We start from the raw sequence: 18,449 nt of genomic DNA, 5'->3' as shown, positions 1-18,449 counted from the left end.
ATGTACTTGTGCCCGTCATGCATCTCTCCATTACCTTTTCAGTTGTCTACCCACAGCTTTGATTCTTCAGAAAAATCCTATTTCGAGATTTGCAACCATATAGCACCAGAAATCCAAAAAGGGAAAAAAGGGGAAGTGCGTGGGACTAAGAGTAGTGTATGAACCAGTGGAGGAGAGGTCACATTGAGTTACCCTCTTACTTGCTCCAATTTAAAGCTCAGCTCCATTTCACACAACTTTTCTCGAACACCTACTAACATATTTGGCCCTGGGGAAAAAATGTGAAGCAGACATATTTTGTCTTTGGTATTTTCTCACTTCCCATTTCAGTATCTTTTTCCCCTTGCTAAGCCACTGATTCCTCCTAGATGACTATGCTGTGCCTCATTTACCCTTTCATAATCCTCCTTGAATATGATGATAGAGAAAGAGCATGATACAGGAAAATGCACCGGACTTGATGTTGGTAGAGACCAGGGTTCAAATATACCTCAGACACTTACTAGCCACCTGACCATGTAATTTCTCTGAGACTCAACTTTCTCACCTGTAAAATGGGAATAATAATACTTATAGTATTGACTTCAAAGGCTTTTTGTAAAGACCAAATGAGTTATATCTTGGACAGATATTCATTAACTTGGAAAGTGAACTGGACCAACACTGAACAGAAGGAAAGTGATCTAGATTGTATTTGGGAAACTGCATAGTATTTTTAATGAAGTAGAGCTTCTCTCTAAAACAAAAGACCATTATTTTGTAACATCAGTTTTCTTCCAGTGATAGGTGTGAATCATGAAATACTACAGTATCCAAATAATTAAAGTTGCCACTAAAGAACAGAAGGCAATGGAGAGGCACACAACTTGATGAGAGTAGATTTAATGTGTTGCCAATGAAGAATTATGCAGAAGAAAAGGATGTCATGAAGGGGATGTCTGACCAGAAAAGGATGTTGACTAGTCACTTAATGAGAACAACAGATAATGGATGGGCAGTCTGAGTGTTCTACTGCTATTCATGAAATGCCAAGAATATAGAAAAAGAACCCCAGTATAGTGAGATGTCACCCTCATGGAGTATTTACTGGAGAACATGAATAAGAGTCACACAGAATAAGAAAGCATGGATGGATTGCAGCCTGCACCTTGGGGGAAATAGCTACTTCAGTGAGATCATAGATTAAATGTGATTTTATAGAATAATAATCCAACGAAAGTTTATGGTGTTCATTCCTTCCAGAGACATTTATATTTTAATACATTAATGATCAATATTGATCTAAAAATTGTGATTGATACTATCTTCTGCCCTAGCCGAATTTCTGCCACTCTTACTATGGATATGGAAGAAGGCCACATAGGAAGAAGTATCATTTTGCATTTTTTGTTCACCATAGCAACTCATAAAATACAGAATCATTACCTAGTGTCCAACCTAGAGGTTATAAATATTTCTCATTAGCTAAGTTGGTCCTCAACAAGTACATTCTATCACCAGTATCATACCCAAAGTTTTTGGGGTTTTTTTTCTAACATGGCAGAATACAGAAGTTTTTGCCTGTGAGACACATTCAGCAAGAACAAAAAGAAGATTACCACACACCACAATGAGGCATAGGAGTAGGGTTTTTGTGTACATTTGCAAACAAAACAAAACAAAAGCTATTAAAATTGAAAGGAAAAAAATCTAGTGGTAGCATTTCAAATGTATGCAGGGGCCTATTTGGTGACAAGGATGTCCTTTGAATAAGGTGACATCTTTGTCACCAAACATGCCTCAGTCTTCAAATAAATGGCTACTTACTATACATATTTTTAAAGCCAATCATAATTATTGACAATTCTCTAAATAGCTGCCTAGTCAGAAAGTATCATTCATATATAAAACCACATGCCATTCACCAGGATACTCATGATTTTAAAAACAAATAAATAAAAGACCCTAAAACACCATCCTCTTTTCTATTATTGGCAAATGACTTAAACATTTGCTGAGAAAAAATAAGAGCAGATGCTTACTCTTCCATCACACTGGCCGTTCTTGATCCTGAGAAACATTCTTGGATTTTTCACACTTTCAAACATGCAAACCCCAGAGCTGATTTTATGCACTTTCCAGTGAGATTCTTCCGACTGATTTCCTGCACCACTGCAACTACCATCAGAATGGAGGGTCAGCGCCTGGCATAAGCTGGTGGTGAGCAGAATTACCGCACTATTGTGGAACACACCCTTTAAAGAAATTGATAGAAGGTTTAAGTATTAAGTAATAGCCTTGTTCTTCCTTTTGTTGTCTAGGATACCTATTCTCTGGCAAATATTCCTGATCTGAATGTCTTAGGAAGAGGAGAATGATATAGCAATGAGTGGTAAAATCAAAGTCAGCAGACCTAGGCTCATATCCCAGCTCTGCTACTACCTTCCTACATGTCTTTGTAGAAATCACTGAGCCTCCCTGGACTTCAGTTTTCTCTAAAATGAGGAGTAAAATGAGAAGTTTATGAAGTATTCAGAAAAACGTGGGAAGACTTATAGGAGCTGATGCAAGGTAAAGTAAGCAGAACCAGGAGAAAAAAATTCTACACAAAGACTACAACAATGGAAAGGGAAAGAATAAGAAAACAAAATTGGATCTTACATAATTAAAATGGCCAAGGTTCATTCCAGAGAAGAGTTGAGAAAATATACTTCTATCTTTTCACTGAAGAGTTGGAAGACTAGAGATGTAGAATGCTGCATATGTTGTCAGACATGGTAAGACTTTTCATTTTGCTAAACTATGTTGTTTTTTTTTTTAATCTTTAGAACAAAATCTTAATCTTTAAACAAAAAAAAAGCTCACTAGGGTAGGGGAGGATAAAGGGTTATATTTGGAAAGAAGTGTGATGTACAAAATCCATCACTAAAACTAAAAATGGAGGAAAATAAATTAGCCAATGATTATTGCAAAAATAAAACATCTTCCGGGGAACAAATGGAGGCGCTAGACTAGATCTCTAAAGTTTCACTCAGATCTAAATCTACAATTTCATTATTTGACCAGCAGGCAATTGTGGATACATGAAAAAAAAAGATTTGTTCTGGAACCACAAACCATACGTGCCCAATCAGAGCAATAGTGGCCCTTTTTACTCAATCATGTCTAATAAATTTTCTCACCAGTCAAGAACTTCACAGGATCCCTTTTTCCAACATTTACACCTACCCAAATGGAAAAACATAGATATGCAACAGCCACATGACGATGTCATTGCACCAGAGGATGGAATCTTCTAGCATTTGCACTTTAGGAAAATGAGCTTGAGCTCTCAGTTCACAAATCAATTGTCTTTAACCAAGTATATTGTTCTCTTCATTGAGGAATTATAGCAGGCTTCCAGTTCCAAGATGGCAGAGTGAGGAAGGAAATCCCTGGAGCTCTCCCAAATTCCCCTGCAAGCAACTTGAAAACTGCCTCAAAAACTCATTTAGAAGCAGGGAAGTAGGTTATCAGCATAGCAAGAAAAATCTGTCTCACGGGGTGGGAGGAGAGCAAGGCTGGAGAGCAGCAGGGCAGTCTGCACAATAGGGAGGTCTGCATAAAGGCTCTGAACCCCAGGGTAATATACCATCGAGGCCCAACCCCCAGTACAGCTTACCAGCAAGGCTTCATTCCCATTGCTGACCAATAGAGAGGCCCTGCTCCCAGGGCCAGTCAGCAACAAGACTCCCCCCCCAGGGCTGGATAGCAGTGAGACCCTCCCCCAGAGCTAGCCAGCAGAGAGGCCCTGCCTCCATAGCAACCCAGCAGCAAGGTCCTGCCCCTGGGGCAGACCAGCAGCAAAACCCCACACCGAGTGTAGGTCAACAGGCAGGCCCCACTTCCCCCACTACAAGCCAGCAGGCAACCACCCACTCCAGTATAAGCCAGTAGCTAGGCCCTGAGGCCTAGTAAAAGCCGGTAGTAAGGCCCTGAGCCCCATCACAAGAAGCATGAGACAGTGCAGGAGCAGAGCCCAACTCTCAGATAAAAACAACAAGTCACAAAATAGGTAGAAAACATGAGCAAAAAAAAAAAAAGACTATAGAAAGTTGCTATGGTGACAAGGAGGCACAAACAGAAGAAGACAATAGTGTCAAAATGGCTACAAGTGAAGCCTCAAAGAAAAATGAAATTTGGTCTCAGGCCCAAAAAGAACTCCTGGAAGAGCTTAAAAAAAGGATTTTAAAAAACAAATTAGAGAAGTATAAGAAAAATTGGGAAAAGAAATTAGAGTAATGCAAAAGAATTTTAAAAAAAAAAGTCAACAGCTTGGTAAAATAAAAAAAAATGAAAAAAAGATAAGCAAAAATTCAACAAAGAAAATAACTTCTTAAAAAAGAGAATTAGCCAAATGGAAAAGGAGATACAAAAGCTCAATAAAGAAAATAATATCTTAAAAATTATAATTGGGCAAGTAGAAGCTAATGACTCCATAAAACATCAAGTTACAATAAAACAAAATCAAAAGAAAAAAAAAGAAGGAAATGTGAAATTTCTCACTGGAAAAATAATTCACCTGGAAAATAGATATGGGAGAGATAACTTAAAAATTATTGTACTACCTGAAAGCCAAGATTAAAAAAAAAAAAGCCTGGTTAGCATCTTTCAAAAAATTATCAAGGAAAATTGCCCTGATATCATAGAACCAAAGGGCAAAATAGAAATTGAAAGAATTCACCAACACCTGAAGGAGATCCCAAAATGAAAACTCCTAGAAACATCATACTTAACTGACAGTCAATTGGGAATCTAGAAAATTCCCACAATACAAAGCAAAGAAACTTTCTTGAGATTTTTGGTGTTTTTGAGGGAAAGAAGGCAAATTTGGTTCTAAAACAAATGTTCTACTGCCTATAACTATTTGTACTTGATTTATCCACTACTAAGCCAAAGAATCATGGAACTTTAGAACTGAATGAGACCTAGGAGATCATTCAGTTTAGTCCCCTCATTCTACACATGAAGAAACTAGGTTCAGAGTGGTTAAATGATTTATAGGAATTTCAGTCAGTTAGTCAACTAGCAATAATCAAGCAAATATCATGTGCGAAGAACCAAGCTAAGTGCTGGAGGCATTGTGCTAAGCACTGAAATTTTATAGGTCATTCAGTGAAACCTCATTTTACAAATGAAGAAACTGAGGCTGAAAGACATGAAGTGACTTGCCCAAGGTCACAGGGGTAATATATGACAGATTCAGGATTCAAATCCATATCCTGTGTCCCACAGTTCCAGGCATTTACCACTGAACCATGTTCCTGAAAGTAGTTAGTTCTGAAACTAGTTAGTGCTAGAATTAGAACCCAAGTTTCCTGAATCTAAATCCAAGGCCTTTCTACTACACCACATGCACATCACTAAAAGAACACTCTAATGCATTGCAATCATATTTCATAGCCATATATTTAAACACTTGTCAATTTTCAGGGTAGTTTCATCTTGACAAATGTATAGGTCTTGAATGTTTTTATGACGTTTTTATGCTTAAGTTCAAAAAGACTTAAAAAGGGAAAAGCATGAACCTTAAATTTGTTATTCACCAAGCTTATACAACATGAAAAACTTTTTTTAAATTATGATTCAGTTAAAAACATGGAACCTACAAATATGATAAACTTTCAAATTCACACATACATTGGATAGCACAGATCTCTAAAGCTTAGAAGTTCATGCAAACTATTAAGGCAGGAGACATGAGCGCCACCTAGTGGAAAACTTTCTGACTTCTACAAAATGATTTTAATTACTGAAGGTTTTTTTAAAATTGAGGAAGGTAAACCCATTGCTATCATTTCTTTATATCACTTTCCTCCATCTTACCTTAGCATATATCACAAATTCTTTCGAGAGCCCTGCATAGCTGTCTGTTGATTCATCAGCTACTTTGCCTTGGCAATTGAAAGCAACTGTGTGACCAGGGACCATGACTGATTCCAGAATGACGCAGCGATTGGGCAAATAGAGCACTCTGAGCTCACACGGAGCTCCACCATTGGCCTAGAATAGAAAACTTTGGATTAGGAAAGTGAAATAAATGAAAGAACTAAAATCTGTGTGGTGATCTGTAGCACACAGCCTGAATCTAAGCCCATAAAGGGTTTGATTTTTTTTTCTTAGACTTTTATTGTCCCATAGTAATATAAAGTCATTGTTGTTGTCCATGATATGGCATCATCTTCAACCATATCATTCTTCAGAACACCTGAGATCCATGAGTGCAAGGAGGTGGCATATTATATAATATATAATAATATTATATATGATATGTTATGATATACAATATAATACAATATATATATCTCAACTATACAATGTGGCATATCATAAGCTACTTCTAAAATTTGACTGAATAATATAAAGTTCCTTAAAAGGAATTCTCCTTATTGTGCTGAATTAAATATACACTTTATAAAATAAAATAAAGCACTTAAAGTGATTTTAAAGGGTCACAGCCAATATTCTTCCTTTAGGCAGGTATAGCTACATATGAAACTTACATTGCTAGGTATTCTATAATGGCTAGATAATTCAGTAATATTCTGTAAAGCTTTATACAGTAGAAAGAACATTGGCGCTGAAATCAAAAGACCTGAGTTCAAATCTTGTCCCTCATACTTCCTGTGTAACTGTAGAAGTCATTTAAACTTCCTGGGCCTTAGTTTCCTAATCCGTAAAATGAAGAGTGTGGAACTAAATGACTTCTGAGGTTCTTTCCACATCTATATCCATTTTAATATTAATTTATTTCAATTAATTGTCCTTAAATCACATTAGTTAAATAAATTCCTCATTTTCCATTGAAAACCTTTTGCCTTGGCTAGAAAGAAACAACAATTACAAAGGTGAGAAATACACAGATAATAACAAATTAAATCAGAAAGTTTTATAAAACTATTTAATGAAAATAATTATTTCCGCTTTGTTTTTAAAAGATGAGAAGTATTAGCATCCTGTGGCAATAAAAAATAGCAACATACCATTCCAGTCGCCATTCCAGAGACATTATCAAGGCCAAGAGAAAGATTTCTTGTTTGATGACTTTGGAAAATGCATATGTTTCCTCTTTTGACAATAACATCCAAAAGACCTTTAAAAAATATTTTAGATGTTGATTTTTTTTCTTTCTTTATTTTTTTTAGCCTGAATTTAAGGAATACCAGGGGAAAAAATATCTCCATATATCAAGGAGAATAGAGAAGACATTTTTACATGTGAAAACCTAAATCTGTATTATTTATAGCTTGCTTTTAAAAAATAAAAAGAATATTATAAAGAAGCATTATTTTCATTTTAAATACATTTTATTGATCTCTTCTGTCTTTACATAGTAAAAATTTCCCCTGTTACTCTTGCTCCCAAAGCCATTCCACATAACCAAAGAAATTTGTTTAAATGAAAAAAAGAGAAAAAAATCAGCAAATCCAATCAATATATCAAACAAGTCTGAAAATATATGTAGTGCTCCATACCCATATAGGTCCCCACCTCTGCAAAGTAGCAAGGTAGGACTGTCTTCTCACATCTCTTCTTTGGACTCATTCTTGTTCTTTAGAATTTTGCAACATTCACTTTTTATATTTTGTGTTGGCCTTTCCATCTACATTGCTATAGTCACTGTGTATATCAACACATTATTTTCAAAACTATCCTGGCTATCTGTTTTCTTCTGAACTTCCTTCAGTTCTCTTCTATGTATTTAAAAAATGTTTCAATGACAATATTTTCTGTTCTTTTCCTTTCCTTTTGGCAATCTTATCACTAACTGCCTCAGTTCCACCAAATTCCTCCTCTAAATTAAAGAAAAACACAATCCTTGTAACATAAAGGCATGCAAAAAAATCATATATTTGTTATATCTAATAAACAGTTCGCTTTTATGAAAACCGTTTTCTTTCAAAAATATGTACTGCAAGTTTGTTTTTTTTTTATTTTTGTTTGGTTGGGTTTTTTTTTGTTCACACTGTAAATTGCTGCTGAATTCTCAGATTAAACATTCTTCACTGACTGAAGGTCTGGATTACAAATTATATAGACTATCCATGGAAAATTTTTAATTCAAAAGTTACTTTCCTCTGTAATTCAGTATGTTCCTGAGCCACTTCTCTGACAATATAAGGGCATGCAAATGAATTCTAATAAGAGTAAAGTATAAAAAAAAAAACCCAACACATGCTATATTCCAAACACAAATTGAAATAACTTGGGGATTAACAACTGGTTTCAATTTTACACACCAATGCTCCCTTCCAACTAGATTTGGCCATTATTCAGAACCGACAAATTGCTACAAGATTAATTTTTCTTAGCAAAAAAGAGCAATAACTACCATCTTTTTTTTTTAATAAAAGCAATTCAAAGATTGAAGAGTAGATTTAGGAAATGCAATTTTTTGACCTACCAGCCCTCCAACTATAAAAGTCTTCCAAAATTCTACACATGACTTCAACAGTAAGGGTCTTCAGAAATAAATTATTTCTTTCCCTCAACTACCAACACAGTCTATCACAGATACTTTTCATAATAGGTTGCCAGGACCTGCTTATATAAAGTGAACCGGAGAGTTGTTGTAATTACATAAAAATTTAAGCCCCACCCAAACATTCATTTTTATTTAAAATAAAACATATAATTGCCTAAGGTCTTCACTACACACACACACACACACACACACACACACACACACACACACACACACACACACATATATATGATATATATATGAAAATATGCAAAGTCAAAGGTAAACAAATGTGGGATTACTTGTCCAGAATATACACAACCTCATTACTTAAATATCAGGTCTTATACAAAAAATTTTAAATGGTAGTCCAAAACTGGTGAGAATTTCAGATTGTATATAAATGAACTTATATTAAATGAGCCCTTCTTTGCAAAGGTGAAAGACTTGTACATAAACTAAACACCACTTTTCACTGCAAGGGTGCTGCTTAATTAAACTCTATTTTATTTTTATCTTTCTAATAAAATGGTTCTTAATGGCTGAGAATTAAAGATCTTCATAAAATGAAACCACATTGATGATACTCCTGGGGGGACAGAGTAGAATGAGTAAAGATCTAAGAAGCAGGGATTTTGATTTCTCATTCTGATCCTGATATGAACTCTGTTGACCTTGGGCAAATCATTTAGTGTCACTTTCCCCATGCCCTCATCTGTGAAATCAGGGCAAGAATTCTCAGAAGACTGTTGTTATGAATGATTTGCTAATTGTGTGGACTAATGAATTAATGATGGAAGATGTATTTGGAAAACAGAGAAGGTTACTAAAAACGTGCTAAGAATAATTATCATTTCTTCTATTGCATTCTATTTTGATCTAACGAATTCATGTAAACATAAAAAACAAAGATGTCCTTAAATATCATGATATGAATCAGTAAAAGTATAAAAACACAATTGTATCAGTTTTCAGATAAAGTTACTCCAGATATTTTCACTGGCTGAGCCCCATTTCTGCCCATGCTCAGAATGCTCTCCCTCCTCATCTCTTGGTTTCCCTGGATTCTTTCATGTCCCAGCTAAAATCATACATTCTACAAGAAGCCTTTCCCGATCCTCCTTAATTATAGTGCCTTCTCCCTGTTGATTATTTCCAGTCTATCCAGTATGTAGCTTGCATGTACGTAGCTCTTTGCATTTTGTCTCTCCTATTAGACTATGAAATCCTTGAGAATAGGAATTGCCATCTGCCTTCCTGTTTGTCCCCAGTGCTTAGCAAAGTGCCTGGCACATAATAGGAGCTTAATAAGTGTTTATTGATTAACTTACTTCATTTAAAAGTCAATAAATGATCCACATCATTCTTGATTTAAGGTTGTCAAAAATATCAAAATCTGAGCCAAATTTCTTTCATTACAACTACTTGTAGATGTAAAGAAAATATGTTGGGAGAGTCATAACACACCAAGGAATATCCTTCAGTCTTCTTTCTGACTTGTGATGTGAAGTAATATGATACATCTAAAACCAACATCTAATTATTTAGTCAATGTGAAGAGACTCTAATCATGTTACTTACCAGAAACTCTAATCATGATTCTTCCTACTAACTCTAATCATGTTCTTTACTACAAACTCTATCTATTCATGCTACTTGCTAGAAATTGCAATCATGATACTTACTACAAACTCTACTCATGTAACTTTCTGCAAACTTTAATCATTACTTATCATAAACTCTAATCATGGTACTTCTTGAGTCTCAGAGGAAATATTCTGCAGCCAATGTGTAACCCCTCCCCACCCTGCCCCAAGCATTTTTTCATTGCCTTTTGGATCACTCTACAACACTGGAGATTGTGGCATCACAACATTTACAAACATATAGCTTTGTTGAAAGAAAACTGATGCTAAAGATACGGTTTGTTTTTTTTCCCCCCTCAGGAGCAAGTCAGAATCATTAAACACACTGCTCAATTACTCAAATTCAATATAATCAACTCTCTTACTCATATTCAATTCTGGAACTAACTCAGTGTCTAACTGCACTGTCTGTCTAAAATCTATATGTTGAAATAATACTTAAATGGACTAGCCAATCAACTAAATGTCTTGACAATTGGCTTTTTTCAAAAACTGAGTTTTTTTATGGGCTGTTCAGAATGCTGAAGAATCATGAACTATATGATTCTGAGGGTCTTCTTCACCTACAAATCTAGGATCCTATGAACTTCATTTGCCAATGTGTTATGTAAGGAAGTTGAAGTAAAACTTAAGACAAAATCAGGAAAAACAGCTGAAACAGACCAAGTACATGCCAAAGAAATATTTTCAATCTTTTAAAGTAATCATGGACCTCATTGAGAAAGTCCTGTAAGGTCCTGGGCCTTGATGTAATCAGCTCAAAATTGTTTACAAACAGTCACATCCTCACTATCTTTAGGGAGTCCTTTTTTTGTGGACCACACGTACAGGTCTTCCATGACAGTAGAAAGGAACAAACACCTCTGAAGAGCATACATTTCGCTATTAGATGCTTGACCTTAATAAGATGAATGTTGACCAAAGAGTTGGTTTTTCTGTAGTTGTACTTATTACTGCTTTCCATATGATCTTCCCATAGGCATGAAAGACTCCTGTAGAGGCAGCCTAGGGTAAAAACACTAGCTCTAAGATGCAAAAAACCTAGATTCGTATCCTGCCTCACTGTCTGTGTTACATTAGACAAATCACTTAACCTACCTGTGGATCAGTTTCCTCATCTGTAAAATGAGGTATGGGGAAGAGGAGTGGAAAGAGGAAAGGGATAATAGGGGGCTATGAACAAGATGGCCTATGGCGTCCCTTCCAACTCTCAAACTATGATCCTATGAACCTTCTTGGAGGACAGCCCTTACTTAATGGAAGAGGTATGTTAATAAGTGTTTAATAACTGGCTCTCTCTCTCTCTCCCCATTCTCTCTTTATCTCTCACAAACACATACAGATATAATATATATTATTATCAGTAATATCATGTCAGTATTTTAAATATATATTACATAAAACATATTATATATATTATATTTAAATATATTTTATATATTATATTTATATACTCTTTGTAGAGAGATATAGATATGTATTGGAACAGCAGATAGAGTACTGGGCTTAGAATCAAGAAGATTCATCTTCATGAGTTCAATTCCAGCTTCAGACACTTAACAGCTATGTGACCTCGGGCAAGTCACTTTGCCCCATTTGCCTCAGTTCCTCATCTGTGAAATGGGCTGGAGAAGGAAATCACAAACTACTCTAGTCTCTTTGCCAAGAAAATTCCCAGGTGGAGCCATGAAAAATCGAATCAACAACAACAACATACACATGTACTTCATGCACGACACATTTTAAGTTTAATCTGCATTATCAACATTTCCTTCATCACATTTTAAAATCTAGAAGTCAACAAAGCAAATTAAGCCCTGATTTGTAGCATTTGCTGATTTCCAAGGTATAAATGCTTACATTGAAAATTGACAATTGACTCAAGATGGAACAAGCTATCTCCAGCACATCATTACTTAAGACTATATTTTGTGCTGTTGAATCAAATATTTTTGGTGTAATTAAAAAAAAACAATATTTATTTTTTTCTAAACCATTCAGTCAATTATGTGAATGTGAAGATGAAATCTGCTCTAGTGAATCATTTGAAAAAAGTTTACCCTGGTCCCCTCTAAACCTCATAAAGAACACTCTGTATTTACCTGTGGATCACACTCATAAAGGTTTTACAGGAATTTCCTTATCTTTGTAGGAAAGTAGGACTATGAGCTAATACTTAATTAGTGTCCTCAATCACCTTTTGGGGAGTAATGAGATCACCTGTGACTGATTCCCTTTCTCCCACCTAGAGATACCTTGTAAAAATGGCTGCTCCCTGCAATGTTTTCAAGATTGAATTGTCTCCAGAACAGATGTCTTTGGTGGGCATTTGTTCTATTCTAGATGTTATTTCTCACTTTAACTTCTTAAGTGGTATTTCAAGTTTGCCTTGAAGCACACTGGCACACTGAGATTCAGAGGATCATAGATTAGTCAGTCAAAAGTGAGTCAACAAGAATCTACTAAATGCTTACTCTGTGCCAGGCACTGTACTAAGCACTGGGGATACAATGAAAGTACAAAGCACAGTCCTTGAACTCAAGGAGATCATATTATAATGGGGGTAGGGTGGGGAAAGAACTGTAGATACAAGATATACATCTGGCAAATGGAGGTAATCTCAGGGAAGGCACTGAAGGAAGGAGTGGGACATGGAAAGGATGGGGCAGAGAAGAAGGAAAGACCTCTAGTTGGGAACTGAATCTTGAAGGAAGCTAGGATACAGAGAATAAGCGAAAAAGCATTTTAGGCATAGACTTGGGGCGAGGGGGAGAGCCAACAAAAAGTTCATAGTGTTAGAAGATGGAATGTCATGTGTTAGGAAAGCAAGGTAGCCTGTGGTGGTGGGTCATACATTATGTGAAGGGGAGTAAATTGTATGAAGAATGGAAAAGTCAAACAGACTGAAATGTTGAACAGAGCATTTTATTATTTTACCCTGGAAGTAACAAAAGTCACTAAAATTTATTGACTGGAGGGCAAAGGCAGGTAGGGTAATATCTGCACTTCTGGAAAATCCCTTTGGCAGCTAAATAGAAGAATGGATTGTAGTGGAGAGATCTGAGGCAGGAAAACTACTTGGCCAAAAGACTATTGCAACACTCTAGGTATGAAGTGATGAGGGCTTGAACCAAGGTGGTGACTGGGAGTGGAGAAAAGGTGACATAAACAAAAGAAGTCTTAAAGGTAGAAAGGATAAGACAACAAGAGATGAGACAAGTATGAGAGAAGAGTAAAGGACGACACTGAAGTTGTAGGCCTCGGTGACTAGGAAGAAGATGGTACCCTCAACAATGAAATTTAGAAGACACGAAAGTTTCGAGGGAAATACACTGATTTCTAGATTTGCACATGTTGAGTTTGAGATATATATGAAATATTCAGTTAAAGATGTACAAAAGAAATCAAGATGAGAGGCTGGAACTCAGGAAAGAGACTAGACCTGGGTATATATAAAGCTGAGAATCTTTTGCATAGAGATGATAATAAATTCATGGGAGGTAAAGAGATCACCAAGCAAGACAGTGTAGAGGAAAAAGAAAACAAAGCCCAGGACCCAGGAAAGACCAAAGGTGTCTGTAGAAGGGTTTGCCCTGGAAGGAGAAGGTCCACCCCTTCACATTAGTAGAGAGTGGTAGAAGATGTCTGAGTGACATGAGATGGGGAAGAGGAGAGACATGGAGCTTTCAGTGGATGACCTAAATTTTATTAGAGGAGAAACTAAAGAAAAAAAAAAGATCTTAAAAAGCACCTACTTCAAGTCCCTCATTTAATAGATGATAAAACAGACCAAAGAGGATGTGACTAGACCACAGTCATAGAGTATCAGAATCTAGAACTGAACTGAGGTCTTCTGATACCAAATATAGCACCTCTTTCTGCTACATCATGCTGTTCCAAAAATAATGATTCTTTGTCACTGGGTAAAGAAAAAAAAAGCTTTTTAGAGAAATATGGGCATATTTGTTCCACCATTCATCTATGTGTTGTCTTTCTCTCAGTATTATCACCGTTTCTGGTACTGCAAGAACTGACAGATATGATTGCTGAGTCCCTGTCAGTGATACTTAAATGGTCAAAGAGAAATGGAGAATTACTGCAAACTAAAGAACAAATACCTCTATTTTAAAAAAAAAAAAAAAAAAGGAAGAGAAAAATGTATGAAAATTATAGCCTGGTGAGCTTGATTCAAATCCTGGAAAAATCCTCAAGTGGATCATAGAGATGATTGGTGAACATCCTAAAAGGTAAGCTGGGATTATGAAGAGAATGGCTTATGCTTATTAACTGACTAACTGACTTTTTCAAAAGTAAGTCATACCAGACTAACCTCATTTCCTTTTCTAGCAAGATCACTAGATTAGCCAAATAGGGAAATGCTATGGGTAGAGTTGATCTAAATTTTAGCAAAACTTTTGACAACATACCTCAAATTAGTCTCATGGAGAAGATAGAAAGATATGGAAGAAGTGATAATATAATTAGATGAAATCAAGACTGATTGGATGACTAGATTCTAAGAGTTCAGTGACAATGACGAGGAATCTGTGTCTGACTCTGTGTTGTTTACCATTTTTTAATCAGTGGCTTGGATAAAGGCCTAGGTGGCATGTTCACCAAATTTGCAGATGACGCAGAGGTGAGAAGGATAGCTAACATACTGCACAACAGAGTCAGGATCCAAAAAGACCTTTATAAGATTATAAGATAGGGCAATAGGCTAAATCTAACAAGACAAAATTTATAGGGCTAAGTGTGAAGTCTTACACTCAGTATTAAAACAAACAAAAACTTTGCAAGTACCAGGTGAATAAAGTATGGTCAGTTGTTCTGAAAAAGATCTAGAGGTTTCAGTGGAAGGCAAGCTCAGTATGAGTTAGCTAATGAAATCTTCTACCACACTAAGAGAAGTAAAACTTCCAGGAATAGGCAGCTGATAGTTCTCCAGCGATCTTCCCTATCAGATCTCAATTGAAGTATTTTGTTTTATTCTGGTAGCCATGGTTTAAGAAAAAATGTTCATGAACTAAATTCCATTTCATACACAGATTGGTTGAAGAAAGTTAGTATATATGACCTGGAAAAGAGAAGAAATTTGACTTGTTCTGTTTAGTCCTACAGGGCAGAACCATTTCAAAGAGGCCAATCAAGGTTTAAAATCTAGAAGAAACTTCCTAACAAACAGAGCTATCCAAAAGTTAAATAGGCAGCCCTGAGCATGGCTTTTCCCCTCGTTGGAGACATTGAAGCAGAGAATGATTGACTGCTTGTCAGATGTTTCATGGTGCTGATTCCTTTCATGGTAGAATTATACTAGGTGACTGCTAGGGTCCCTTCCAGGTAGCCGAGTTAGATCACAGGCAGTTTTCTACAGCCTTTTTTTTTTTTCACTTTCTCTGTTTTTTATTCTTCTACTATATAATACAGCTCTTAATTTTATGTCCCATTCTTCCATTTACTAATGAATCTATCAAGACTTCTGGGCAAGATGGCTTCATGAACAGGAGGTAAACCACTTAACTGCCATATTCTTACTCTAGCAAAAAATTGAAGTTCATAGTAGACAGAATAAAGACCAAGAAATCCTAGGAACCACAAAAAGCTAGCCAGAAGCCCATAAGGAACAAGAAAAGGAGTCTACCAACAAATCCATCTCAAGCATGGAGTAGCTTCCCAGTGCAACCAGAAATGGGTCAGGAACACATATAATCCTATTAGACTTTGCATCTAAAAGGAAGAAGTAGCAGAGGGCTCCTTTGAGAAAGCCCCAGGGTGGAGATCTTGGAAGACTTGGGAACTGGAACTGGACAGCAAACAATGTGGTTCCACAGGGCTGAGACAAGGATAGCCTATGTCAGGGTTGGGGAAACTGTGGCCTCAAGGCCACATGTGGCCCTCTAGGTCCTCAAGTGTGGCCCTTTGACTGAATCCAAATTTCACAGAACAAATATCCTAAAAAAAAAGAATCTGTTCTATAAAACTTGGACTCAGTCAAAAGGTCACACCCAAAGACCTAGAAGGCCACATGTGGCCTCAAGGCTATAGGTTTCCCACCCCTGGTCTAAGCTCAGGAACTCTGAAAAGTCTAATTCTGCCCTGAGATGCCTACAAGGATCCTGAATATTCAACACTTTGAAAGGCAATGATCCAGGAAGATTGAACCTCAAAAGTTGGAAAGGGTCCCAGAGGATCCAGAGCAAGAGTAAACAGGACCTACCACTTCAACCAAAAGCCCACCCCAAAACAGGTGGAGCATAGGCTTGGCAGAAAGCCACAAATATGAACTAAAGCTGGAGATATGAGTAAATAAAACACTAAGTAATATAAAAAAATTATAAATCTAGAGAAACCCAAAAAGGAATGAGTAACCATGTGTACGTAAGTGGATTTTGTTACTCTTTTTTTAGATAATAGTTCCCAGGATCATAGATACCAGTTCCCAGGATCCACGACCATAAACAATCTACTAGTTCCCAAGATTTCACATCATAAGCAATTTCTACTGTGACTGTTCAGTAAGATATAACAATAAGATAAACATTTGTGCTTGAGTTGTAAATACCTACTATGCATTCACTATGCTGATTCACCATAATATTCCTAAAGTTAATGTAAACTTGTGAGGCTATTGCTGGCAAATTGCCTTCTTTATGTGCTTCTCTATAAATAAAGTGAGCACTGGTCAGTGAGGGGGGATTTGGGAAATGTGCTAGCTGAATGCTGTGTGTGCCTTGACCTGCCCCCATCAAGGCTTGGGGGGAATATACAAACTGTAATGTTGTCTTGATGCCTTGACTGGCCCCCATCAAGGCTTAGGGGATGCTGTAGGACTTGGAGCTCCTACCATATTCTTGCCGACCCCTGCAAGAAAAGTAATTAGGGAAAGCTATGTTCCCTATGTCAGCAACTCCATTGATAAGAATAGAATAAAGTAATTAAATAAACTCTCATTATGTCTCTGTTCCTGTCCTTCTGACTACCCAGATTAAGAGAACCTGCTTGAGGCCAGAGACCAAAAGCTCCAGTGGCTCTTGCCCTATACTCTGTAGTACCTACAATCTGAGACTCAATGGAAAAAAAATCATTTTCCCATAAAAAACACATGAGTAAGTAATATGAACTAACAAAGAGCAAGATAAGCAGAACCAGAAAAAAATTATGCAAGAACAACATAAAGAAAAACAATTTTGAAAGATTTAAGAACTCTGAACAAAGAAATGACTACATCTCCCTAAAGGATCTATGATGAAGCAGATTGTTCAGCTTCCAAAACAGTTGATTAATACAAAGTCTAAAAATATACATCCAATTTTGGAAATAACTACTGGGTAGATTCATTTTGTTGAAAATACCCTTTTTTATTTCTTTCTCTCATTTTTAATGGGGAAAAGTGGATTAGCAATAGTGAGAGAGGGAGAGAAGGAGGGAGAGAGAGAGAGAGAGAGAGAGAGAGAGAGAGAGAGAGAGAGAGAGAGAGAGAGAGACTTTTTGTCATGCACAGAAGAGCCAGGTGTGGTGGGCCATGCTTGTAATCCCTGCTACTAAGGAAGGCTGAAGGTGGTGGATTACATAAATTCTGGAGTTCTGAGCTGCAGCAGAACTAAAGATGATTGGATATAAATACTAAGTCCAGAATTAATGTGGTGAATCTCCTACTTTTTCTCCCAACAGCAGGCTACCATGGTGCCTATCAGGAGTGGTAAACTGGCCCAAGTCAGAAAAATGGAGCAGATTAAAGCTTCCATATCAATCATCATTAGAATCTGGATCTGTCCAGTGAGTGACTGCTGAAATTTCAATTCAGGCAAGATAGGGAAACAGCACCTCCCAAAAAAATGCACAGAAAAGACTAGAAGAAGTTCAGAAGGAAACAGAAATCAAAACAGTTTTGAAAAGAGCACAGAGAATTTCTTACATAATGCTTTTTAGAAAGCAAGCGGGGAGGAGAAGAGGGTGGTGACAGGAGGCCCAAGATGGCAGTCTAAAGGCAGGCACTTACCTGAGTTCTCACAAATCCCCCACCAAATAACTTTAAAATAAAGACTCCAAATGAATTCTGGAATGGCAAAACCAACAAAAAGTTGGGATGAAAAAATTTTACCAGGCCAAGATAAATGAGGTTGATTAAAAAAAAGTCTGTCTCACTGAAGTAAGAGTAGAACGCAGTCCAGCTCAGGCCACCCCAGCAAGCCAGCAGCAGTCCTTGAAGGCAACTGAATCAGCAGTGGTGGCTTCTGGAGCTCTCAACAAGCAGACAGCAAAGGGTTCATACAATAAGTCAGAAGGATATTACAGGGGACCCTTTTCTGCAGGACTCTATG

The 18,449-nt window shown here is 36.7% G+C and overlaps 1 protein-coding gene across 1 annotated transcript in view; it reads right to left on the bottom strand.

The window, feature by feature from the left end:
- LOC114053992 (lipoxygenase homology domain-containing protein 1-like) overlaps positions 1 to 18,449 on the bottom strand; it is a 657,625-nt gene that overhangs the window by 491,792 nt on the left and 147,384 nt on the right. The window contains 3 exon segments of the mRNA XM_027877094.1: positions 2,022 to 2,234; positions 5,845 to 6,021; positions 7,002 to 7,111. Coding sequence (XP_027732895.1) covers positions 2,022 to 2,234; positions 5,845 to 6,021; positions 7,002 to 7,111 — 500 coding nt within the window.

The sequence above is a fragment of the Vombatus ursinus genome, unplaced genomic scaffold (genome assembly GCF_900497805.2).
Source record: "Vombatus ursinus unplaced genomic scaffold, bare-nosed wombat genome assembly UNPS02014812.1, whole genome shotgun sequence".
Lineage (NCBI taxonomy): Eukaryota > Metazoa > Chordata > Mammalia > Diprotodontia > Vombatidae > Vombatus > Vombatus ursinus.
Note: the sequence above shows the minus strand (reverse complement) of the source record. Positions and strands in the feature narration are given on the sequence as shown.